Source organism: Eulemur rufifrons, chromosome 28, assembly GCF_041146395.1.
Source record: "Eulemur rufifrons isolate Redbay chromosome 28, OSU_ERuf_1, whole genome shotgun sequence".
NCBI lineage: Eukaryota > Metazoa > Chordata > Mammalia > Primates > Lemuridae > Eulemur > Eulemur rufifrons.
In genome coordinates this window covers 23,865,918-23,893,115 of record NC_091010.1, presented here as the reverse complement: position 1 = coordinate 23,893,115, position 27,198 = coordinate 23,865,918, and the positions used below count along the sequence as shown (strand labels likewise).

The window sequence follows — 27,198 nt, the reverse complement described above, 5'->3', positions numbered from 1 at the left end:
GCTTGCAGAGAAATGCTGCCTTCCAGGCAGATGCCCTACCAAACATTGGCTCTAGATCTACCATGTCTTATACGGGTCCTTAGGTAAGGCCAGATATGGAGTCACAAGAGTCCCAGAATTTCAGGGAAAGTGGTAAGTGGAGAGGCTTCAAGCAGGTAAGGAACTTAGGTTTTTAAACTTCTAGGTACCCCTCACTTTACAGCTAGTTATCTCATTTAATTTTAACCATAATCCTGCAAATTGTGTTATTATCATTTTAGAAAATTTTGGTTTAGAAAAGATTAAATTGCTCAAGTTAGAAAGGAAGGACCCCAAATTTTAACCAAACCCGGATGTCATAATGGTCAAATTCTGTTCTTTCCGTGCTCTCCTCATACTGCCCAACTTAACCCAACACACCCAATCTACAGATGAGAAAAATGAGGCCCAGTGAATTCACACACATTTGGGGCCAAGCTGGGGTCAGAAAGTAGACTCATCTCCAATCCCCGAAGTCAAAGGTCTTTCACAGGCATACACATTTTTAAGGCTTTAACAATCTATACCACACTACAAATGGAGAGAAGGGAAAAAAGCTGTCGACTAGGGAGAGAAACAATGGAGAGAAAAAGGAGCTAAAGAGGAGGTGTCAGAATGGCGTGAGGGTGGGAAGGGAGCTGTGTCCCTTTCCCTCTACTCCTACCCACTAGCAAAACCAGAACCACTATCCAGCGTATCTCAGGAAGTTGAGCCTCCGCCAACTTCATTTCTTATCGTCTCTCAGGAACTGATTTAACCCTTTCCTAAATCTACACTAGGCTAAGGCAAGCAAGGTGTTACACTGCAAGCAGAAGCGAAAACTCAAAGTGCGAAACAAAACTTGAGCCACCCAGGTGGTAGAGATTTGAGGTCGGTTTGAAAGAGAAGTTGAGAAACCGGCCGAAGGGACAGTTTGGCTGCACCACACGCCGCCACAGAGGGGCGGGGCTGGGGGGAGCCGAGGCCGCGTTTCCTCCAGGCCCAGGCGGAGAGGGAGACGCCCCGGCCCCCGCCCGCCACGTGACCTGCAGTGTTGTGGTTCGGCCCGCGTGGGTGGCGGGAGCGGCGGGAGCTGCAGGAGGGCGGGGGCAGCGAGGGGGTGGGTCACGTGACGGGGTTTAAATCTCCCGCAGTCGGAGCCGCGGGGGCGCCAGTGCCGCGCGTCGAGCGGGAGCAGAGGAGGCGAAGGAGGAGGGCCAGAGAGGCAGTTGAAAGATGGCGGACGAGGCGGCGCTCGCCCTTCAGCCCGGCGGCTCCCCCTCAGCGGCGGCGGCCGAGAGGGAGGCCGCGTCGCCGCCCGCAGGGGAGCCGCTCCGCAAGAGGCCGCGGAGAGATGGTCCTGGCTTCGAACGGAGCCCGGGAGAGCCCGTTGGGGAGGCCCCCGAGCGAGAGGTGCCAGCGGCTGCCGGGGGCTGCCCGGCGGCGGCGGCGGCGGCGGCGGCGGCGGCGCTGTGGCGGAAGGCGGAGGGGGCGGGCGGGGAGCGAGAGGCCCAGGCGACGGCGGCGGCCAGAGAAGGAGACAATGGGCCGGGCCTGCAGGGCCTATCCCGGGACCCGCTGCCTCCCGACGACTTCTACGATGACGACGACGACGACGACGACGAGGGCGAGGAGGAAGAGGCGGCAGCGGCGATTGGGTACCGAGGTGCGCAGGGCGCGGGCGGCCAGGACTGCGCATCCCCTCCTCCCTTTCTTGGGGCCTCTCCTGGCGTGGGGTTGCGGGGGGTCTCTGGGACTGGCCGGGGGCTCAGGGCTGGATCCGCGGCGTCCTCCTCCTCTCCACGGCCCGCCGCTCAGCTGTGCGGGAGCTGCTTGCGAACTCACTCCCTTCCCTCCATCTGCGGCCCGCCTGGGCGGCGTTGCGCTTTGCGCAGCCACTAGGTTAAAAGGCTCTCGGAGTTGCATTAAAATAAGTTTTCTTTTCTTTCCTACTATTTTAGAATCGCTTTAGTTAAAGGTTTTTTTTTTTCTTTTTTATTCTCACCCCCACCCGCAGAACACACTTAAGTCTGCAACTTTAGGCTGTCCCGTTGATCGGCCTTTTGAGTTGCTTTTGCAAACTGACACCTGTGCAATTTGCTTTTTGGGGGTGGGGGAAGGTCTGTATTTTTGAGCTTGAAGTATAGATTTTATAAGAGCAAAGCTGTTATAAAGTCACAGCTGCAAAATTTGAAGAACGGGGCTGTTTCTAAAGACATTACGCCTTCTGTGATGCAATTATTAGTGGGCATGGGAGAGTTAGTACTTTTAGAGTAGTTCATATGAATATTATTTTTCTGCTAATCATGTTTTTAGCAGAACGATAACAGTCTTTAGGTTAAGTATAATCTTTTTGTATGTATGTAGTCTTGAAACAAATTGACATTTTTGGCACACTGAAGCCGATGTGTCATGTCCTCCTTGAGGGTTTCATATTTTTTATCTAAGGAGTTTCTGTCCTGGATAGGTGTGTATCTTTATCAATATTTGTGTCACATTCATTTATTGGGCCATTTGGCCTTCTGTAAAATAAAAAAAAACAAATTGCACATTAGGGGCTGCATTATTAAAACAGCCCTTGATTTCAAGAAACACGATTTAATACTGATTATTTACTTAGTATCTAATAATACCACTTAATATTTAGTAGGGGAAATGAATAATACAAAGGTAATTTAATATGTCTATTATTATATAAGAATTAAAAGTGGATACTGCTGTGGGATTATTTGAGTGACATTTTTGGGTAAATTTCTATTTGACAGGTTTCAAGAACTCCATTATTTGTGATTGATAAAGTCAATCTAGATTACTACCTTTTCTGGTTGGATTTTTAAAAGTAGACTGTATTTCTAGATTTTGGATGAAACTTTTAGATTCTGAGAAGAGTTCCTAAAGATGAGGAAACTGCTTCTGTGAACAGTGCAAGCTGACCCCATAGGCATTCTTTTTTTTTTTTTTTTTTGAGACAGAGTCTGCTCTGTTGCCCAGGCTAGAGTGCAGTGGTGTCATAGCTGACTGCAACCTCAAGCTCCTGGGCTCAAGGCGTTCTCCTGCCTCAGCTTTCTGAGTAAGCTGGGGTTACAGGCACACGTGCCACCAAGCTGGGATAATTTTTTCTATTTTTGGTAGAGATGGGGTTCTCTCTTGCTCAGGCTGCTCTTGAACTCCTGATTGCAAGCGATCCTCCTGCCTCGGCCTCACAGAATGCTAGGGTTACAGGTGCTAGGTGAGCCACCTTGCCTGGCCTAGCCCTTAGGCATTCTTTACACATGCAGTATGAATGTTAAATGCTTTATTCAGTGAAAATGGTTGCATCATAACCTTTTATTGTTGTTTGTGCGTTTTAGATGCGTATTGTTTCAGTAGCCTTGACTTAATTTTGTTTTCTTTTGTGGGTAACTTTAGTTTTGGTTTCTTTTGCAGATAACCTTCTGTTTGGTGATGAAATTATCACTAATGGCTTTCATTCCTGTGAAAGTGATGAAGATGATAGAGCCTCACATGCAAGCTCTAGTGACTGGACGCCAAGGCCACGGATAGGTATGGCTCAGAGCTAGCTGTGCAGCTTTAGAGGGTAGATGCCCTTTTTTTTTTTTTTTTTGGATTTTCTTTTATGCCAGCTTTTAATTCTCGGCACCCTTAACCTATCGATGAGGTTTTTAGGTATGTGGTAAGATTTAACCAGTGTATTTTTATAAGGAAATTCTAGTGCTTTGTCCTGCTTTTGTTTTTAAACAGCTCAGGCCCATGGAAGCTGACCTCTGCTATTTCTCAAGCAGCCAGGTCCTTCTAACACCTCAGGTTCCTTTCACTTGTACCCTCTTCGTGGTGTGTTCTTCCCCTAGTTAATGTCTTCCTCACTTCCTATTTCTTACACTTACCACTTCTTAAGCTCTGTATTTTGTGTGTGGTGTTTGCTTGCTTTTGAGACAGGGTCTGGTCTTACTCTGTTGCCTGGGCTGGCATCATGATAGCTCCCTGCAACCTCAATCTCTTGGGCTCAAGCAGTCCTCGTGTCTTGGCCTCCCAAAGTGCTGGGACTACAGGCATGAGCCACCACATCCAGCCTGTATCTTGTTTTTTTAATTGTCTTGTTTCCTTTGTAAGAATATAAGCTCAGTGGGGGTAGGTGTTTTTGACTGACAAGTATATTGCTATTTTGTCAGTGCTAAAAAAGTGCCTGGCACATAGTTTGTGCTTAATAAATACTTATTAAATATGTGAATGAAATAGGAAAGTATTTTGAAGTAGAGTAGAGAACATTAGCAGATTTTCATACCAGAGGTATAACTATCTTGATAGTGGATCTTTTTCTTGGTTTTCACTCCTTCAAATGGCTTGACTATTTAAGCAGGATGATTATTATTAATAGGTCCTCTTTGGTGTCTATAATATTATGTTTTTGGTTTTCTCAAGCTAGGAAACTTACCTGAGCAACTTGGGTAATAGAAAATTATTAATTTTCAAAACATCAGCTTTGTAACCCATCTTGGGAGATTGGTTAAGATCAAAGTGAGAGTTATTACAGGAAAAATTTTACAAGAGCAGTTACGTATAGATTTCCATTTCTTTTTCTTCTGTGGTCTTAATAATAAATAGTATGTGCTTTCAGGACTGGTAAGATCTTTTCTATATTGATTTGGAGAATACTTTTGTAAATACTTTTGTTATCAATTGTGGTGTATGTTTCTAGAGTTTAACCATAAACACTTAATTCTGGTATTAATTAGTTTGACTCTTCAAAACGTTACAGATTGCTTAACTCATAACTTTAGAAAATAAATGAAATTTTGAATTAAAGTGTATTTGATCTAAGTCTTTTTCCCCTTAATATAGGTCCATATACTTTTGTTCAGCAACATCTTATGATTGGTACTGATCCTCGAACAATTCTTAAAGATTTACTACCAGAAACAATTCCTCCACCTGAATTGGATGATATGACACTGTGGCAGATTGTTATTAATATCCTTTCAGAACCACCGAAAAGGAAAAAAAGAAAAGATATTAATACAATTGAAGATGCTGTGAAATTACTACAAGAGTGCAAAAAAATTATAGTTCTAACTGGAGCTGGGGTATGTAAGATGTATAAAACACTCGTAAAAGAGGGAGGTGGTATATGCTTTTCTTAAGTCTTTTCCAAATAAGAAACGTTTTTCTGGTTTAGAAGAATTTATCCTTACATGATAATGGGTGTTTGGAAACTGCCAAAAGCTGAGTGCTGCAGTAGTTGCTAAATTATTAATAGTTTAGAAGAAAAAAAAAATAGTTTAGATTTTTAGAACCTCTCCAACAGCCTTAAAAAATGTTTGCTTCTGTTTATTTCTAGCACAGTGGGTAAGTGGAGTTAAGGGAAGATTCTAATCTACGTTATACTACAGCTCCTAAAGGAGATGCAGGGAATTATAATTCTGCTTTTGTTAGGGTATGGTAGAGTCTGATGAAGAAACTGGGTATTTGTTCCATCTTCATGGAGAAACCAGGAATCTAATTGGTATTCACAAGTGAAGAACTTAGCATTGGGAAGGTAACTGGTTGCTGCCTTCCCTCCATTTTAAATTAAGATGATAGATTGTGGTGACTTGAAATTTTACATTTGATCCACCTTAAGGTTGCAGTTAGTTAGTTACCTAAGGCTATTGCGTAGTGTGTGTCAAATACAGAGTATATCATATATTAGCAACCAGAGCAACTGCTAGAATAAAATTCAGTCCTGTTTTCTGCCATTTTGAGTTGTGAAAATGTGTTATGTAATCCAAATGATCATCAAGAATAGTTATGTATTGCTCACAGATGTGATTAGACAAGTTTGTTTTACTCTGATGTCAAATTGGAGTCAACTCTGATAAAATTATGAAACAAAACAGTAACTTAAGAAATCCCTATTTGAAATGTCAGGGTTTATTTGTAGAAAAAGCATAGTATCTAACTGTATTCTTAAAAAAATTAAGAACTGAAATATTATACATTTTTTTAATGAAAATAAATTTGGTATTCTTCAGGTAATAGAACCCTGACCATATGAAAGATTTCTTTGGAAATACTTGTCTGTCGGAAATTCCTGCCTACTTTCTAGTTAAAATAATTGATTGACATGGTTTACTCCCGTTCCAATCAAATTGCACTTGCTTTAATTTTTTGGTTAAATGCTTAAAGGTTTAAAATTAGCCTGACTTAAAAATTCCTTATCTCCATTAAAAATTGGATATGTGGTGGATTTAATTATATTAGTTTATTTGGGTGTTTTATTTCTGTTTGAAATTAGGGTATGGTAATATTTCTGTTCCCCAAAAGTAGTTTCAAATGAAAATCTTCCCTAATTGTATGGTGAGAGAGCTAGTTATTACAAAGGTAAAATATTTAATTGTATGAATTATGCCATGCATATTTCAGGTATCTGTTTCATGTGGAATACCTGACTTCAGGTCAAGAGATGGTATTTATGCTCGCCTAGCAGTAGACTTCCCAGATCTTCCAGATCCTCAAGCGATGTTTGATATTGAATATTTCAGAAAAGATCCAAGACCATTCTTCAAGTTTGCAAAGGTACTATGACCTCTTCCAGTTGTTTCTTTGGCCTCCTTTCATGAAAAAGTGTTTTGTTCATGTATAAGGCCTCTTAAGCTTACCATTCATTGTCTAGTAAACTGGATGCTACTACTATGGTGGAATAAGATCAGTTATTACTTAGAATTCCCTTCCTCCCAGAGAAGACTGTCGTCTACTTTTCTTCGTGTTAGGATTGAGCTTATTTTCAAAGAAGAGACAGTTTCATATTTTTCAAATTTGTACTTCATTTATGGTCTTTATTTTGTCTGGGCTTTTTATGGGTCGTAAAGGTTATAACATCTGCTTAGGTGTTTTGTAGTAGACAGGTTTTAACACATGATGTTCCTAAAAATCATTTGTGATTGGGGTGGAAAAGATTCTTAGGTTGCATTTTTGTCAACAGATTCTCGAGCAGCCTTATTCTGCTCTATAATTGCACTGTCCAGGTCAGAAGCCATTAGCCACATGTAGCTGTTGAGTACTTGAAATGTGTTGAGATGTGCTGTAAGTTTGGAAGACATCTCAGATTTTAGACATCTAGTATGGAAAAAAATGTAAAATATTTCATTAATTTTATTTATCAGATACACATATTGATTATATGAGGAAATAATACTTTTGATATTGGGTTAAATAAGATACATTTTGAAATTTTCACTTTTTAGATGGAGTTACTAGAAGATTTAAAATCACATGCATGGCTCACATATTAATATATCTATTGCATAGTTCTACTCTAGAGTATAAAATTTAATAATGCATAATACCATGCTCAAGAGATTTTAGTCATTAGAAAACTTTTGCTTTTTTTCTGTACTGTAGTCTTATGGAAAGAAATTATAAAATTGTTTCTAAATTTGGAAGTGTATTTGAAAGGGTCTTTTGTGTTAGTGACTTTTTTAGTGAATCCAGAAATTAGTGAACCTAAGTCTTAAAAAGGGTGACCTCTCATCTACTTTCAAACCATGTGATATATTTACATGACTATAGGAAAAGCTACTAATGCAGAATAAATTGTGTTAATGTAAATTGGTGACTATCTTTAAAGAAATATAATTTTATTACATCCAGGTGTGTCGTATATTAAATGGACATTAGAATAAAATGGGAAAATTATATTAAAAATTCTTGGATATGATTTACTTACTAAACTGCAACTAAATTTGAAAAGTTTTCAGGAGAATTCAAGAGAATTTTGAGTCTTTCTAGCAATTAACTTGAAACTAAAAAGTTTTGAACTTTTTACTTCATGTATCTGCAGTAATGATGGTCATCTGTATGTATCTGACCTTTAGGGCAGACACCTGGTTCATACCTTGATTGAATAAATAAAGTTACTGGTTTTTTGCTAATTACAAAATTATGGATTTGTGAAGATAAGTTGTTTTAACCTACTAGTGCTATTTGATATTGCATGGTTTTGGAAGACCCTTGAAATATGCTTAGTTACAGGTTTCTTGAATTGGAGCTAGGACATTGGCATTATAATAGCTGTAGTTAGCAGACATTGACACTTTCAGAAAACCAGCAAGTAACTAGAATTACTTTGATCTTCTGATTATAAAAGCTTGATTCACTAGTACATTTATATAATGCTTACAGGATTTTTGCTGTAAATTCTATTTCAAGGAAATAAAACACGTTGCCAAAGCTAACTTCTCTGTCAGCTTTTTTCCCACTATCATATAAAGATCTGCTTAAGTAGATACTAAATTGCCTAGTAAAGTTATAAGGAACAGTTAAATATCTAAAATTAAGAGTTGTGTTCTTTTGGTAGCAAACTTCTATGTATATAGTTGGTAACCTGACACTTGGAAAAATGTGGTAACTGAGAATAGAAATAGCAAGTAAGAAGGATTGTAAACTTAGCTATCTTGATAATGTACAAACTCTATATGCATTTTTAGTTTACACTAACTTTAACGTGAGAATCTGCTTTTACAGATGTAGAAGCAATTCATAATTACCCTGATGAAGACAAATCCTCAGAACTTTTAAAAATACATTTAATAGAAATCTAGATAGTGCATAAGAGAAAATATGTGAATTATAGTAAAAATGGCACACCATTAATGTATTATAGTGGTCGTTAACCACTGTGTACAAGTTTTATAGTACCTGGGAGGAGAAAAGGTTAGAGGGGTCAGCACTTTTCACTCGTCTGTAATATTAAAAACACATTTTTTATTAATAAACAGAAAAAATTCAATGACTTATGAAAATCCTATTTATGTGAATTTAATTTTGCTTGATGCTTTTCTCAGTTTTCACTTATGGTAAGAGCTAAATAAACCTTTATAGTTACTCATACATAATTCTTATTTATTTATTTACTTACTTCCTTATATGAGACAGGATCTTGCTCTGTTGTCCAGACTGTAGTGCAGTGGTGAGATCACAGCTCACTGGAACTTCTAACTCCCGGGCTCAAGTGATCCTCCCACCTCAGCCTCCTGAGTAGCTGGGACTAACAGCATGTAGCACCACACCTGGCTAATTTTTAAAAAAAATTTTTTGTAGAGATGGGGTCTTGCTATCTTGCTCAGGCTTGTCTCAAACTTCTGGCTTCAAGCAGTCCTCCCACCTCAGCCTCCTGAAGTTCTGGGATTGCAGGTGTGAGCCACCATGCCTGACCTTATTCATTCTTCAATTCTCACATTAGGAACTGACTAAAAGAAACCTTCTAGTTGCTGAAATAGTACTTAATAATAACAGGCAGGAGAAACAATATGAGTTAAGTGAGTCTAAAAATTAATAACGACAAAAAAGCTTAAGGAGAAATAAATAAGGACAAAGAATGTAGGATAGTACTCAAAAACGGAAGATGGGGAGGGTACATAAATATTGTCATTATATTTTACTAGATTCCTAAATATTTCAAGAATAAGATACCCATGTAATAACCTAAACTTTTCTACTAGTTGCTGTAGTAGGCAGGTAGAAAAATGGTTTATGATTTTTGCTAGTTATGAGAGAAAACAGATTTAAAATGAAGCCATGAAAACAGGCAATATTATTGGTGAAATTTAGAAGGATAGGAAGAATTTCTACATTATGCCATTGGTTGTATATAATTATTGAGAAGAAACTTAGATTTCATTTACACTGGAAATTCCAAGTCATGGAGAGGCATGTTAAAGACGTTACTGAGTGTTAAAGCAGTTTCTTAAGCTTGGCACTATTAACATTCTGAGTTGGATAATTCTTTGCTGTGGGAAGCTTTCCTGTGTTTTATAGGTTGTTTAGCAGTATCCCTGGCCTCTACCCACTAAATGGCATTAGCATCCCTACCCCAGTCCTTACAGTCAGAAATGTCTTCAAACATTGTGGAATGTTCCTTGCAAAATTGTTCAGAGTATTGTGTATTACAGTATGCCTATCTGTGGTACCACTTTGCATTCTTTCCCACAAGAAGAGTTAAGGCCCATTTTAAAGCTGTATAGCCATGTTCTGAACCATGTTCTTACTCTTTTACATAATAAGGCCTAAAATTGATAATGAGTTGTGGTCATGGTTCTCATAAGCCTAAAATAATTCACTGATGCTGATAAAAATTAGTGTGGTTGTAGTTAGAGTCAGTGAAGGTGAAACTGAATTAGGATGTATAAAATACTTTTTTTTTTTAAAGGACTGTATTCAAAGAGAAGTTGCTATCCCATATTGAATTCAGTGATTGTTCTTCCCCTAAAGTGATTAAAATCCAAGAAAATGTGGAGGGAAAAATATGAACTGAATTCTTATGAACTTAATTCCAAAAATGTATCTTTATACTTATTCAAAAAATTACTGATAATGTGCAAACATACCAGATTATGTAATACAAAGATAAGTTTTAAAACAAGCTCATTACCTAAAAAAAAAAAAAAAAAATCAAAGAATGCAAGCAGGAAGGAAAAAAATAGTAGTCACAGTCCCATTTACCTGAAGATAGTAAGTTTTTTTTCTGTCTGATACTGAATACTTTCTAATGGTCATATAATGTTCATTAAGGTGGGGTACTGTAATACTCTCTCAAGTGTACATTTTGGATATGCAGTTATACATTTGGATGTATAAATAGTGTTGCCATGATTGTCCTTTTTTGGTATGTCTCCAGTGTTCTTAAGATAAATTTCTGAAAGTGAAATTTCTAGTTTGCTTTTTCTGTAAGGCTCCTGAGGCTCTTGATACATGTTGCCTTACTGTAACCTGGAAAGGTTTGAAGTAAAATAGATTCCCATCAGAAGTACATGAGAAGGCTGATTTAGAATGTACTACCCCCACCTCCCTGAAAACTGCAAAGACTGCAGAATACATTAGTGGCATTAAAATATTTTTTAAAAGGCATATATCTCTAGCTAGCTAGTTTAAAAAGAAATTCAGACAGTACACAACATGAAGTGTTAGCATCTTCCTTTAGTCTTCTCTATCCCTAATCTGTCTCCTCAAAGGTTATCATGGTAAAGTTTTCTCTTGGGTTTCCTTCTCGGTAAAAAATCTGTTTGTATTGGGGTGGGAGAGGGATGTTAGCTTAAGTTTTAAGTAAATACTTAAAAAATGACCAGCAGAATTAAACACCCTGTTTTCTATCTTGCTTTTTTAAACCACATAATATTCTTGAAAAAAGTTTCATTATGGCACTTAACAGATAATACCTCATTTTTAAAAGGTGGCCACATAATGTTCTATTTTATAGTTGCACCACAATGTATTTAATCCAGTCTCCTATTAATAGGTCTCTAGGGTTTTTTTTTTTTTAAATCTAAGATTGTTTTGAAGGCAATTTAAAAACTCAAAATAGGTAAAATATTAGCATCTTATTAGTGTTTGGTTTTTATCAATGTGGATGACTACTTTTTACTGTTGGCCATTTGTGTATCTTTAAATTGCCTCTGTTCTTAGCCATATTTCTCTGTTTCCATGGTTTTTCATAGTGACTTGTGGGTGCATTATATATCCTTTTTTAAAAAAAAAAATTTACTTTAAAAAATTTTTTTCTATATTTTTTGTTTTTATGGATACATAATAGTTGTACATACATTATATATTCTTGACAAGTGTTTTTGTTTTAGTCTTACTGGAATTCCAGCCTCCAGTAATCCCATGAAGGTGAGCAAAATGAGGTGTACTTATCAGACTAGTTTTACTCAATTAGACTAGTTTGCAATACGTAATAGAAACGGTGCTTAGCCTAAAAGAAAAATAGAAAACTTGAGGCTGAGGGATCAAAAATTGAAAAGGCAAAAAGTATTGCATAGTGGTTAAGAGCTGGACTTCATATCAGACCTGGGTTTGAATGATAGCTCTGCTACTTCTTGGCTCTTGCGACTAAAAATGGCAAGGTACTTCTGTACTTCGGTTTCTTTTTCATCTGCATAATAGGGGTATGTATGCCTACAGTAGGATTAGTAAACTTTTTCTGTAAAGGGCCAGGTAGTAAATAAATATGTGGCCTGCTTTTTGGAGTGCATAGGGTCTCTGTCATATGTTCTTTGTTTTCCTTTATAACCCTTTAAAAGTATAAAACCCAGCCCTCTGCCTTGTCTACAGCATTATAATAAATAAAAGTTCTCATGTTAGTCTTTGTACATACTAAAAGCTCATTAAGTGGTAACTATATAGCTTAACTTAATTGAAATTCTCTTGTATTAGGGTAATACAGAGATTGGCATGCTATGGCCTCAGTCCAAATGTGGCCCACTGTCTGTTGTACAGCCTGTGAGCTTAGAATTGTATGTCTTTACAGTGTCTACAACACAATGTTTTGATATGCATATACATTATGGAATGGTTAAATCAAACTAATTAACATTCATTACTTCACATTTTTTTTGTGGTGAGAACATTTAAAATGTACTCTCAGCAATTTTCACATATACAATACGTTATTAACTATAGTCAGCAATAGAGCTCCTGAACTTACTGTCTTGAGATTTTGTGTCCTTTGACCAACATATCCCCAATCTCACCCCTCTAGTTAAGAATTAATTTTTAAATGGCTGGGGGAAAAAATCCAAAGAATAATATTTCATGGCATGTGAATATTATATGAATTTCTAATGTCAGTGTCCATAAATACAAAGTTTCACTGGAGCACAGCCATGCTTACTCATTTATATGTTGTCTATGGCTGCTTTTGCACTACAATTTCAGAGCTGAGTAGTTAAGAAAGACCATATAGCCTACAAAGCCTAAAATATTTATTATCTGCTGGCCGTGTATAGAAAAAGTGTGCTGACCCATGAGTTCCTAAGGGAACTCGACTTTTTTTTTAAATGCAGTTGAATTTGCCAGGTGACCAACTTTAATTTATTAGTTAACAGTAAGTGTTGAATAAATCAAGATATTGAGTAGTCTATTCAAGTGTGGTTTTGTTGAATGAATGAAATAAGATAGGGATTATGAAGATTCTCCTTACCAGGATTGTTCTGTTTCACTTCTCTTTTTGACAGCATGGAGAATTTAGGTTCTAGGTTCTTACTAACTTCTACTTACTGCCTCCCTTTCCTGTATAGGAGGAGGTGGATATATTAGCAAATATTGACATCTGTAAAACCTTTTAATGTTTTTTTTTTTTCCTCCCTTTCTTTTTTGGAATGGGTCTCTTTTTCCAGTCTGGAGTGCAGATACGATCATAGCACACTTTCTCTTTGAACTCTTGGGCTCAAGTGATCCTCCTGCCTCAGCCTCCTGAATAGCTGGGACTGCAGGCACACACCACCTTGCCTGGCTTTTTAGTTTTAAGAGGCTGCAGGTATACCCCTGCCTTTGACTGGAGTCATTTATTCTTATTGCTAGAAATTTGGGGAAGAAAGAAAGCATTAGCATCTCTGGAGGAAAGCCATTATTTCTGTAGGAAACTTCACTGTTGCAGATAATTTTAAGCCTCAGTTTTGACCACATTGGTTGCCTGTGGCCAATTCCTGGATTATTTAAATGTTTTCAGACAGCTATGTGGAAGCAGGGTTTGTTTTTATAGTGTTGTGAGCCTTTTTGTTCCAGCTCTGCTTCTACTCTTAATCTATTAGGATCCCTATGGCAATAACAGAATGACCCAGCCCTCATGATTGGTTCCTTAAAAGGGCTTTAAGGATGTTCACATCTGGGATGACCTGTCTTGCTTAGAGCAGGGCTAGGATGTCACACTTCCAACATGGAAGAATTAATTTATATTCTGTTTGTAAATTGTATTCCCAGCCATTTGGTTTTTGGCAAACTGTTCCTGTTAAGAGCCTGTCTTAGGAGTGATTTCTATTAAAATAGTCCTTCCAAAGTAATTTTTTAAAAATATCAGATTATATCCTTACGTTTGAACATTACATTTAAATCTAATAAATTTAAATGGTCTACCTCATACTTGACAGAAAATAGACGAAGTTAAGACTCAGATCCTTCAGATTCTCATACATAAAATACAGGGTCATAAAACAAAAAAGTCTTTCATAAGGTATCTCCAACTACAGGAATTTATTTGTAACTTTAAGTGCTGAACTACCTTGAATTGTTACAGGTTGAGCATGATGAAGGGAAACTGGAGTGGGGAACTAAATCTAGTGTCCCATGCATCTTTGTGTTTCTTACCCTCCCCTTCAAAAAGGACTGAGAGTGGATGGATAAGGCACACAGTTAAAGGAGGGTGGAGGCTTGGTACTTATTCTTGCTTTTTGACCCGGGAGTTAGTCATTCCTTGTTCTGTGTTTAGCATGCTGTTACCACTTTCCTTACTACTTTAGATCCTATTTTATCTGTTGCCTAGCATAGTCTAATATTGGTAAAATAGTCTAGAAGCTATTTCCAGAAGGAGCTTTAGTAAGACACTACAAATGTACTGGAACAAAGCATCCTGGGAAGAAAACAGTGGTTGCTCTAGCACAACTCAATTTCCAAAACATATAATGTGGCTTTTGATCTTCTATAACCATTGACTTTAATAAGCTTTTCCCATGCTGCTTTTCCCTGTATGCACTGTTTCTTAAAATTGCCAAGAGTTATTCGTGAAATTTATTTATGATAAACATTTGAATGTAAGGCAGAATTTTTGGATTTTTGTATAATAGATTTTTAGCAACATATGGGCATGTACATGATAGTTGTTATCATGGGATTAGCTTATTATTAAGTTTTCCCTAGAAAGTATCCTGTTTGGGTGGTAGCTTTTTGTTTGAAATATTAATAGGTAAAAAGTAAAGTCATCTCTAATCTCTTCATTAAACTTTTTTGTATAATGTCAGAAGTGAAAGTTCCCCTACCTCTGTTTACAGCTTATTTATATCCTTCCTGACTTGATTGTTTATATGGACATATCTATATACATGTGCATATAATTTCCATTTTTTCTTAGTTGACAATAACAAAACAAACTATACACTCTGGTGACTAATTTGGCTGTTTTACGTATGTCATGGACCATTTTCCATGTCAGTGCATCTAGATCTCCCTTATTGTTTTTAATGGCTGCATACTCCACTATTATGGATGTACCATATTTATACAACCAGTTCCTTATTGATGGACATATGGTTGTGTCTAGTTTTTTTGCTAGCATTATGGTAGGTTAGTGCCTGTAATGAATGGTAAGGAAGTAAGTAGATGACACTACTACTTTAAAGAAAAAAGTAGAGAAGAAACTTCCTTTGCCATAGTCACTTACTAAATGAAATTTAATAAAAACACTGTCAAAAGTTGAGAGGACCAAAATTGATACTTTTTCTCTGATCTTTTTGCCATGTGTATATCTGAATTCTTTGTTTTTAAAGAAGAAACAGCATTGAAGCATTATTTGGGGGGAAAAACACACACACAAAATCCAGCAACTCAGCATTCATGAGCAACTCTATACTATACCAGTATGTGCCTGTGCAGTGGAAGGAAAACAATTTTGGTAAGGAATTAAAACTTTAGCTTTAAACTTCCAACTTCCAGGTTGATATTTATAATGAATGATAAATCAAAAAAAATTTTTTTAATATTCTTATATTGACAGTGCCTTTTTTTAACAAGCAAAAAGTCGGTGTACATTTGATCTCTGTAATTTCAGTTTAAACTTTTCCCTTTTTTCCTGAATTTGCAGCCAATAAAAATTAGAAATCCTAAGGTGTGTATTACTTTTATTAAAATTTCTATTAACATTTATTAGAGATGTTTACGGGGCTGACTTTATCCTTTTCTTCAAGGGGCCAAGTATGCTAATCTCTGAGTTTTATACATATAACAGCAACAGTCCTTTTGTAAGTGTGTGTTGCATCCATCTACATGCTTTAAAATGCCTCATACATTTCAATTCTTAAATTATACATCGGGGATTATCATTGGTAGTTTTTTGTTAACGTAAATATACGACATGTGTTATACTTATTAATGTAAGCTTTTTCTACCTTTTGTGTTATATAGGAAATATATCCTGGACAATTCCAGCCATCTCTCTGTCACAAATTCATAGCCTTGTCAGATAAGGAAGGAAAACTACTTCGCAACTATACTCAGAACATAGATACGCTGGAACAGGTTGCAGGAATCCAAAGGATAATTCAATGTCATGGTTAGTAAACTTCTGAATGGCTTTCAGTAATTTATTTATTTAGTTTTGCAGGAAACTATAAATCAGGATTAGAAAGCAGACTGCTATCCAGGAATGGAGATTTAGCATTACTGTTTAATCATGTTATCTGATTAATTATAGATAATCTCAGGAAAGTAGGATGCAAAAATAATAAAACCAGAAGTATTGGCCTTCACACTTAATTGTACAAAACATAAGATTATTGTGTTTTTGGATTTCAAAAGACATTGAAGTTGCCTGCCTTTCATATTTTAAATAATCTTTGATTACAAAAGTTAATCCTGGCTATGTGTGAAGAAATGTGACATCTTTAGGAAACCAAAGGACATGGATAGTTGAGATGTACAGGATTCAGAAATTTAGAAGACTTTTAATCTAAAACAACAAATATGAACAGGCCACTTGTTACGTATCTGAAGTGTTTCTAAAACACAGTTGTTAAGCTGGGCAAGATGGCTTGTGCTTGTAGTCCCAGCTACTCAGGAGATGGAGGCAGGAGGATTGCTTGAGCCTAGGAGTTTGAGATCAGTTTGGGCAACATAGTGAGACCCTGTCTCTAAAAAAAAAAAAAAAAAAAAAGGAAAAGAAAAACTTTAAAAATTAAAAAAAAAGCACAACCATTGAGCTAAGGTAATACAATTGGAACCTTCCAAGTCTACAGATTTTTAGCCCTGGAAGAGTTTATTTTATTGAAAAAAGTAGCTTTATTAGAGGTTATCATTTATCAAAAAAAGAATAACAGAAAACTTTCCAAAACTTGAGAAAGATATAAATATCCAGCTGCAAGAAGGTCTAAGAACACCAAACAGATTCATGTCAAATAAGACTATCTATCCCAAGGCATTTAATAATCATACTGTCAAAGTCAAGGACTAGAAGGGAAAATTAAAACTAATAAAGATTGCATATTTAAAAAAAAAAAGTTATTTATCAATGTTTTAGTAATTTAGAATTGAATTCTCTCATTTATGTATATAAATATTTTAATTCTTTATCCCCTAGATTCTCCTGTAGAGTCTCTGAAAAATCTTAAAACTCTCTAACTTTTCTAGTATCAAACTTTATAACTTTTGTGTTATGTTCAAGAAATGGCAATATTCCTTTAATAAAACATTTATATGTTGGTTGTTTTTAGGTTCCTTTGCAACAGCATCTTGCCTGATTTGTAAATACAAAGTTGACTGTGAAGCTGTACGAGGAGATATTTTTAATCAGGTAATCCATCACCCATATTTTAGGAATTGTGCACATTTCTGATGTGCCTTCTTTTGCCTCCAGATCTTTTCCCCCCTAAAAGTAATTGTGTGGGACAGAAAGTGTTAGTATTGAGAATGCTGGTGAAATACACAAAAACCTTTCAATACCTTAGAAAACATTGTTCTGTGTCTCTTAAAATGATGAAATTGGCTTCTTAGTATCTAAATTTAAAATAGCCAGATCATAAGTGAGGTGTTGCTACATTAATTTTTCTCCTTCCTTTCCCTTTTAGTGCCTGGCAGATTCAGGAATCTTAAATTAGTTGTGGTAATCCTTTAAAACTTTTAAAAGGATTTAAACATTTAAAAAATGATTGTAAGAATATTTCACACATGCTCACTGCTGAAAAATACAGGAAAATATGGCAGAAAATAAAAATTATCTGGAAATATGTCCTATATGTTTAGCTATATGTATAGTTAATCATACAATTATGAGAGAAAGGTAGAATATTAAAATGGAGTCATTGTATTTTACAAACTTTTTTTTAAAGGATTGGGTCCCATTTTGTGTGTATATAAACATTGTGTTTTTCCTCTTAATATGTGATGGACTTTTGAATGTTAAGTGTACTTCTAAACAGATATTATAACAGCATAGTATTTACTTGTATATTAATAAACTACCTGTCTTTTACAGTTGACGTATAGATTGTGTCCAGTTTTCCCTGCTGTTTATCCACAGCTTTTCTATCTTTGATAATTCTGAAAATGTATTCATAGAAGTGTAGAAATGTTGATTGTTTCTAACTTGTGCTTTCCCTTTGCTTCCCCACCTCAATCAAAATTTGGAACATTCAGATAGTTCCTAGATGTCCTAGGTGCCCAGCTGATGAACCACTTGCTATCATGAAACCAGAGATTGTCTTTTTTGGTGAAAATTTACCAGAACAGTTTCATAGAGCCATGAAATATGACAAAGATGAAGTTGATCTCCTTATTGTTATTGGGTCATCCCTGAAAGTAAGACCGGTAGCACTAATTCCAAGTAAGTTGATGATGGTTTTTGGAGAACATTTCTATATGTAGTGCTATGAGTGATATTAGGTTATTAAGTATGAAATGTCTGATTTCCTTAAGTACTAAGTTTGACAGTTGATATCTCTGACATTTCACTTTAACACTTCTTGGTTTTGTTTTTTTTTTAATTGTGAAGGTACATCCTCAGTCTTTCAAAAGTACATTTGGCTTGTGATTATCTTTCAGATGTTTTTAAAGCAATTTTTGTGAAGTGGATAAGTCAAAAATTCGTGTTACTTTTGAATGTGAGTTTTGTTGTGGAACCAATGCAGAGCAGACAGCTCAAAATATCAAGAAGTGTTTGGGAAGGATGTGGCTAATGAACACGCACAATATGTTGATGGTTTCAGAAGTTCCGTTCTGGTGATCTTAATATTGAAAATGAGCCACATGGGCGACCTGAGACCAAGGTGGATAATGATGTGCTGAAAGCTGTAGCAGAAGCGTATCCATCTCAACCTACGTGTGAATTAGCAAGGTTGGATGTTACTATTCCAACAATAGTGGACCATTTGAAACATGGTCAAGGTAAAGAAGCTGGATAGATGGGTTCCACATGAATTAAACAAGCATCAGAAGGGAAATCGTGTCAAGCTTGCCTTTCTTTGCTGTCACAACATAAAGGTGAACCATTTCTACATTGTATTTTTATGTGTGATGAGAAATGGATTCTTTTTGACAATCTCAAGCATTTGGCACAATGGTTGTATAAAAATGAAGTGCCAAAACACAGTCCAAAACCAAGTATTCATCCAGAAAAGCTAATGGTGTCTGTTCAGTGGTTCAGTGCTGGTATTATCCACTACAGCTTCATGAAACCAGGTTAATCGATTATAGTGGATGTCTACTGCAACCAATTGGACGAAATGATGAGGATGCTTGTAATTAAGCAGCCAAGCTTGGTCAAGAGAGACAGGCCAGTCCTCTTGCAAGACTGTTTAACCACATATGGCACAAACAACGCTGCTCAAACAACAGAAGCTGGACTTGGAAACTCTCTGTCATCCACTGTATTCACCAGACCTTGCATAACAGACTACAGCGTCTAGGCGTTGGACCACTTCTTGCAAGGAAAAACATTGAATTCTCAACAAGCTGTGGAAAATGCCTTTCATGATTTCATCACCACCTGCTCTCCAGGTTTCTTCGCTGCTGGCATAAACAAGCTATGGTTAAGATGATAAAATTGTGTCTATAGTTTAGGTGCATATTTTGATTGTACTGCTTCTTGTTTGAGATATAATAAATATGCTTTTGATTCAGAATCAGACATTTTATATGTAATGACCTAATATACATCCCTTGTGAATGTATAAAGAGTGAAGAGCTGAACGTTATTTTTAAATTTTTTAAATTTTTAATTTTTTTCAATAGAGATGAGATCTCGCTTTGTTGCTCAAGCTACACTCAAATTCCTGGGCTTGAGGGATCCTCCCACCTCAGGCTCCTCAGTATCTGGGACTCCAGATGCATGCCACCATGCATGGCTAAACTTTATTTTTTAGGTGGTGTTCTTTATGAAGATTGGTGATTCCGACATTTTGGTGAGGGTGGAGGGTTATCAAAACATAAGTAATGTCAAATTTTAATTCTAATTTAAAAAAAAAAGGAAGGGAAACTGTTGAACTTAGATTTTTTTAATGAGATGTGCTTTTAATGCGGCAGGGGTTAGCTTCAATTAATTTATGAAATAGTCTTTAATCCATGTATTTTTTTTGTCTTAATATGATTACAGTTGTTGATCTTTCAAATTTAATTGATTTCAGATCCAGTAAGTTCAAATGTATAGCTTGATAAAAGTGTAACATACTCATATAAGGTGGAATTTGGGGGCCCAAAATGGTTGGTTTATTCTTGTAGTAGTAACAACCCGCCATGTCATAATGGTGGTATATGGATCTAGCTTACCCACAAGGGTGTGTATATAAAAATGTTCACATACAATTTAAGTTCCTGTTATTCTCAGGAAAATTTCTTCATAATATGTTTTCATGCTACTTCCCCTGCCCCCCACAAGCCCCAGAGGTATCACAGGAGAATATGAGAGAGCTCTTTCATTTGCATCAGATGTGTCTTTTCATAAGTGAGAGCAGGAGGAGAGGTGGACAATATCAAATCCCTATCCAGAGAATTAAAGCCCTACATCAGCAGTCAGCGGGGCAGCCAGAATAAACAATTTGAGGAAGGTGGAGTCAGATTTTCCAATTCTGTGTCTGTCTCATCGGTGACTTTAGCAGTTAACTCAGTCTTCCCTAGTTAACTGTGAAATTGTTAAAGTAGTATATAAGATAATTTGTAATTAAATGAAACATAAAAATTTAATATGGAAGTCCCTTTGTTTCTGATTTTTTTTCTCTTTTTAAAGCTAATTCAAAGGCATTTTCTGCCGTAAAAGGTTTTCGTGGGATAGTATAATAGTGTTGGTGATAGGCAAGGACTATTTTTAAAAATGTGAAACACAGGTTTATAATAGTATACAATAGATTTGTATGACTTTTTACCTTTATATCAGGAGCTACTTCAGTAGAATGATAACTAACATATATGTGCCAAGAATTCTTCTATGCACTTGATTTATTAATCATTTCATCCTCACCACAACCTTTGGGAAAGTACGGTTATTATCTCTGTTCTACAGACAAGGAAATTGAGGTACAGAGTGGAAAAATTCTGAGAAGATTGCTCAGAGGTAACCAGGTGACAGGAATAGAACCTGACATTTTATAGAAGATGCTTCACTGCTCATTTGTTTACTAAATGTACTGATTTGGTCAAGTATTAGTGGAGGATTTCTTTTTTGGTATTTGGAGCTCAAGTCCTTGTTAGATTTTTGCATGGTGTATTTGTTGCGGCTTTATTAGCTAGCTTCCTTTCCCTCTTTCTAACTCTTATTTTTCACCCTCTTTTTAGGTTCCATACCCCATGAAGTGCCTCAGATATTAATTAATAGAGAACCTTTGCCTCATCTGCATTTTGATGTAGAGCTTCTTGGAGACTGTGATGTCATAATTAATGAATTGTGTCATAGGTTAGGTGGCGAATATGCCAAACTTTGCTGTAACCCTGTAAAGCTTTCAGAAATTACTGAAAAACCTCCACGAACACAAAAAGAGTTGGCTCATTTGTCAGAGTTGCCACCCACACCTCTTCATATTTCAGAAGACTCAAGTTCACCAGAAAGAACTTCACCACCAGATACTTCAGTGATTGTTACAAGTTTAGACCAAGCAACTAAGAGTAATGATGATTTAGATGTATCCCAAACAAAAGGCTGTGTGGAAGAAAAATCACAGGAAGTACAGACTTCTAGGAATGTGGAAAGTTTTGCTGAACAGTTTGAAAATTCCGATTCGAAGAATGTTAGTTCAAATACTGGGAAGAAAAATGAAAGAACTTCAGTTGCTGAAACAGTGAGAAAGTGCTGGCCCAGTAGACTTGCAAAGGAACAGATCAGTAAGCGGCTTGATGGTAAGAAAGGCCTTTGTACCATTTTGAAAGTATAATTATTGTAACAAAATATCTGCAAGAAATTAGCAATTTTGGCAGGTTAGTGGATAGGGTAGCTTTATAGCTGAATGGAACAGTTGATTGTGTTTAGAGGAATTGTAAAGTTCATAATTTAAGTTAGAGAAAGGTAAATCAGGTAATATCTTACATAATATGGGGAAGAAAGTGTTTATTCTGTATATTGTGCTTCTCTAGGGGATGGAAAGATAATTGAATCAAGAGTGGGTTGATGCTGAGTGCTCTGCCATTGTCTGGGTGAGAGCTTTAGCTGGTAGATTGCCTACTGTGGGTCAGCTGCTTTATATACATTATCTGATTTTAATCTCATGAGGTGTAAGAACTAGTATTACTTCTCTGCTACAGGTGGGAAAACTGAGGACCATAGTGGTTAAGTACCTCATGTAAGGTAACCACTAGGAAGTGGAGGAGCCAGTCTTAACCACTGTGATGTGTTGTCTCAGAACTAAAAATAACTTTGGATTCTTCTCCACCGAGTGAGAATAACACCTACCCTGTTTTGACACATGCAAAGTCTTTGTCAATTAATGTTAATTGACATAGGTGATATCATTTTCTACTTCTTTGAAAATTGATATCTAAGTCCAAGCAGCATATGTGGCGAAAAAATCCTGATTTAATCAATGTTAAGAGCAAAAAAAGCTACACATGCTTTTGCTTAGATGTAATAGTGTTGCGCAACTTAGACGGTTAAGTCTCATTCCATTTACCATACTTGGTGAAATCTGACAAATTAAGTGTTACATTCATTTGCTGTAAGTAAATTTTAATTCAGTTGCATAAGCCTTTGGGCCTTTTCCATACCAAGCACTGTAGTAAATTCTGGAGACACTGTGATTAACCAAATGTTTATGTATAATTTTTTTCTTCTTTTTTTTAAGAGACAGTCTCACTCTGTCACCAAATGACCAAATGACACAAGGGTAGCTCACTGCAACATCCAATCTTCCTGCCTCAACCTCCCAAGTAGCTGGGATTATAGGCGTGCACCATGCCCAGCTTTAATGTTTGCTTATAATTATAAAAACAAATGATAAATATTCACTAATATTTTTTAGTAGAGGTGCTGCTGAAACAGAACAAAGTACTTTATTATTTTGAACAAAAACACCACCCAAAAGATCAGATTCTACTTTGAGATTAGATTATAGAAGGCTTCTAAAAAACCTAACTTCTTAAACAAAAAGTAGGGACTTAAAAGGGAAAGTCTTTCCAGAGGAACCTAGAAAAAGCATGGAAGAATGTTTATGTTTGCAAATGTGGCAGAAGTCAGAAGTAGAAAAATTGCTACTGGTTTAGTCAGGTGATGTAAGTCTCTACTATATAGGAAGTCTGCCTATGCATTGAAGACTTGCACTGGGAATTTTCCTTGAATAGCTTTTGACAGGTGTGTCAAACATGCAAAACACTTCGCTCCAGGAAACAATACTAGATTTATTTTGAAATCAGATCTGCATTGTCTCAGCTCCATCTTAGGCAGAGTTATTTAATCTCTCAGTTTCTTAATCTGTAAAAGGGGAACTAAATAGCACATACCTTTATAGAATTGTAAGAATATAAAAAGATAATATGTAAAGTGTAAAATTGTAGCTGTTAAAACCAAATGACCACTAGACTTCCCTCATTTTAGGCAGCTGCAGTTATCACCTATTTCTACTTCTGTCTGTCAGGTCAAGGCTAAAAAGGAGGAAGTGGGAGCACAGATGAGGTAAACTTTTAATATGTCTTCATGGTTGCCTAGTAAAGGGCAAACACATAGGTATTAGGTACGTGGGCTGAGATAGATTATTCAGTTCTTTTGGGGGGGGGGGTCAGGGCAGAACGAAACATTTTTTGGCAACATGAGTCAAAACTATAGAAAGGAAAGTGCAGGACAACCATATGCTGGGACCCCTTAAGGGACTGAGTGAAGCAGGGCACCATGTAGTCCCAGCTACTCAGGAGGCTAAGGCAGGAGGATCAGTTGAGCCCGGGAGTTTGAGTCCAGCCTGGGCAACATAGTGGGACCCCCTTTTTAAAAAAAAAAAAAAAAAAGACTGGATGTGACTGAAAGATGATAGCCCAATTAGAAGTGCCAGGTGGGATCATCTGTTAGGCAGTGGAATACAAGCACTTGACTCTGAGCTCCAACTATGCAAATTAATACTGGTGTCTTAGAAAACTGAAGAGTATTATGTATTCTCTTATAACAGAGAAGTGGTTTTCTTACTATAATTTGTAGTGGTCTTGTGAAATCAATTTGTGGGTTCAGATGGAATTGTCACACAATAATGGGTTATAGAGTGAGAACTGGTCATGATGCAATATAAAAAAGTATGAGAGCCACATTGGAGTGAAACTTACGTATGCTAAGTATTTAGAGTGACGCCATCTACCAATAAACAGATATAAGTTAGAGGCTACTTGAGAATTCAAGGCTAACCTTCCATCATTAATTTTTAGGGATCTTACTCTTCCACTTAAAAGCAAATTTGACCATGCTGGGATTGATTCAGTGTGCTGTAGACTTTAAGAGAGATGTATTAGTATTCATGGATTAAATTGACATCTTAGAGGAGTTCTTGGCCTGGGTCCATGGCGTGAGGAGAGGAAGAGGCATTGTGGTCTCCTAGTTGTTTTTAAATGACACTAATAGTAACAGCCTCTCTTAATGATACTTACAAAAGGTGGAGCTAGAACCTACACTTAATTCCAGACTGCTCAATCATTGAGTTAGTCTTTGAAAACTGAAAATAACTTCTCTTTCCCTACTATATTTCAGGTAATCAGTATCTGTTTTTACCACCAAATCGTTACATTTTCCATGGCGCTGAGGTATATTCAGACTCTGAAGATGATGTCTTATCCTCTAGTTCTTGTGGCAGTAACAGTGATAGTGGAACATGCCAGAGTCCAAGTTTAGAAGAACCCATTGAGGACGAAAGTGAAATTGAAGAATTCTACAATGGCTTAGAAGATGAGCCTTGTGTTCCAGAGAGAGCTGGAGGAACTGGATTTGGGGCTGACGGAGGTGATCCAGAGGCAGTTAATGAAGCTATATCTGTGAAACAGGAAGTAATAGACATGAACTATCCGTCAAACAAATCATAGTGTAGTTATTGTCCAGGTACAGGAATTGTTCTACCAGCATTAGGAACTTTAGCATGTCAAAATGAATGTTTACTTGTGAACTCAATAGAGCAAGAAAACCAGAAAGGTGTAATATTTATAGATTGGTAAAATAGATTGTTTTTTCATGAATAATTTTTAACTTCATTATTTCTGTACTTGTACAAACTCAACACTAACTTTTTTTTAAAAGAAAGGTACTAAGTATCTTTAATCAGCTGTTGGTCAAAACTTTAACTTTCTTTTAAAGGTTCATTTGTATGATACATTCATATGTGTATATATATTTTTTGGGTTTTGCCTAGTGAGTTTCAACATTTTAAAGTTTTCAAAAAGCCATTGGAATGTTAAATTAATGTAAAGGGAACAGCTTATCTAGACCAAAGAATGGTATTTTCACTTTTCTTTGTAACATTGAATGGTTTAAAGTCCTCAAAATCTCTGTTCTGGTAAACTTTTGATTTTTTAGCACAATTACTTATTTTTAAACACTGGCATTTTTCCAAAACTTGTGGCAGCTAACTTTTCTAAAATTTCAAATGACATGCAACGTGAATAGAAGGAAGTCAACAATATGTGGGAGAGCACTTAGTTGTCTTTATTTTTTAAAGGGAGACTTGGTGCTAAGAGTTTCAGGATTATTGTATTTATTGTTCAAATGAAGATGGCTTTTGTACTTCCTGCAGACATGTAGTAATGTCTATATTGGCTCATAAAACTTTAATCTGAGAAACAAACAAATGCTTTGGAAATGTTTCAGTTGCTTTAGAAACAATAGTGCCTGCCTGGATCCCCTTAGTTTGGAAATATTTGCCATTGTTGTTTAAATACCTATCACTGTGGTGAAGCTTGCATTGATCCTTTTCCACAAGTATTAAACTGCCAAGATGTGAATATGCAAAGCCTTTTGGAATCTATAATAATGGTACTTCTACTGGGGAGAGTGTAATATTTTGGACTGCTGTTTTTCCATTAATGAGGAGAGCAACAGGCCCCTGATTACAGTTCCAAAGTAATAAGATGTTAATTATAACTCAGCCAGAAAGTACATGTCTCCTATTGGGAGGATTTGGTGAAATAAATACTAAACTGCTAGCCTAGTATTATGGAGATGAGCATGATGTAATTTGTAATAGCAGAATAGTTAATGAATGAAACTAGTTCTTATAACTTATATTATTTAAAAGTTTAGCCTGCCTTAAAACTAGAGATCAACTTTCTCAGCTATGAAAGCTGCTTCTAAGCCTTTCAAAAAAGTTCATACTTTATAAAATTGCACAGTAAGCATTTATTTTCCAGACCTTTTTTGAACATTATTCCCAAATTATAAAGTATTCCTATGTTGCTTTAATATTTATTACAATAAAAAGGATTTGAAATATAGCTGTTCTTTAGGCATAAAATACCCAGCTAGGACCATTACTGCCAGACAGAAAAAAATCATTGAATGGCCATTTCCCTACCTAAAAGATGTCTCAATCTGAATTTATTTGGCTACACTAAAGAATGCAGTATATTTAGTTTTCCATTTGCATGATGTGTTTGTGCTATAGATGATATTTTAAATTGAAAAATTTGTTTTAAATTATTTTTACAGTGAAGACTGTTTTCAGCTTTTTATATTGTACATAGTCTTTTATGTAATCTACTGGCACATGTTTTGTAGACTGTTCAATGACTGGATATCTTCCTCCAACTTTTGAAATACAAAACCAGTGTTTTATACTTGTACACACTGTTTTAAAGTCTATTAAAATTGTCATTTGACTTTTTTCTGTTAACTTACATTGTTTTAAGGTATAAAATTTTTATATCTTGCAGAATTTGTACAGCTGTGGGGACTATATTAGATGCTTTCTTCTCAGCCTACATTTCTTCATTCAATTTGGTTTCATTCGTTAGTTTAACCAGACCAGTACTTGCAAACAAACATTGATGGTGCTGATTGTAGCAGATGATGCATCACCAGTGTTCCAGAACTAATACTTCAGCCATTCTAGACCAGGGGCCTTGGCTGGTACAATGCACGGAAAAGGCAGGAAGGCAGGGCCTAAGAAGCACTTGACAAAGTCATGTGACAAAGGGCCAGGACTTTGGTATTCGAAATACAGTAGGAATAGTGGAAATGTAGTGAATTTAAGAATCCATGTGTTATAAAAGCCAGATTATCAATCTGTTCTCTGGCTCCTAAGTCTTACA

The 27,198-nt window shown here is 36.4% G+C and overlaps 1 protein-coding gene across 3 annotated transcripts; it reads left to right on the top strand.

Moving 5' to 3' along the window:
• Positions 1 to 1,167: 1,167 nt before the first annotated feature.
• On the top strand, positions 1,168 to 26,784 carry SIRT1 (sirtuin 1). Of its 3 annotated transcripts, XM_069460006.1 has the most exons (10): positions 1,819 to 1,899; positions 3,424 to 3,540; positions 4,837 to 5,078; positions 6,397 to 6,549; positions 15,288 to 15,412; positions 15,922 to 16,069; positions 17,226 to 17,305; positions 18,148 to 18,334; positions 21,277 to 21,834; positions 24,653 to 26,778. In XM_069460006.1, the coding sequence occupies exons 5-10, from the start codon at positions 15,380 to 15,382 to the stop codon at positions 24,979 to 24,981; spliced, it is 1,335 nt and encodes a 444-aa protein (XP_069316107.1). In that variant the 5' UTR covers positions 1,819 to 1,899; positions 3,424 to 3,540; positions 4,837 to 5,078; positions 6,397 to 6,549; positions 15,288 to 15,379; the 3' UTR covers positions 24,982 to 26,778. The 3 variants fall into 3 exon arrangements, with proteins under 3 accessions (XP_069316105.1, XP_069316107.1, XP_069316106.1); XM_069460004.1 differs by lacking the exons at positions 1,819 to 1,899; positions 15,288 to 15,412 and adding an exon at positions 1,168 to 1,663 and having other exon boundaries at positions 24,653 to 26,784; XM_069460005.1 differs by lacking the exons at positions 4,837 to 5,078; positions 15,288 to 15,412 and having other exon boundaries at positions 24,653 to 26,784.
• The last annotated feature ends 414 nt before the right edge of the window (positions 26,785 to 27,198 follow it).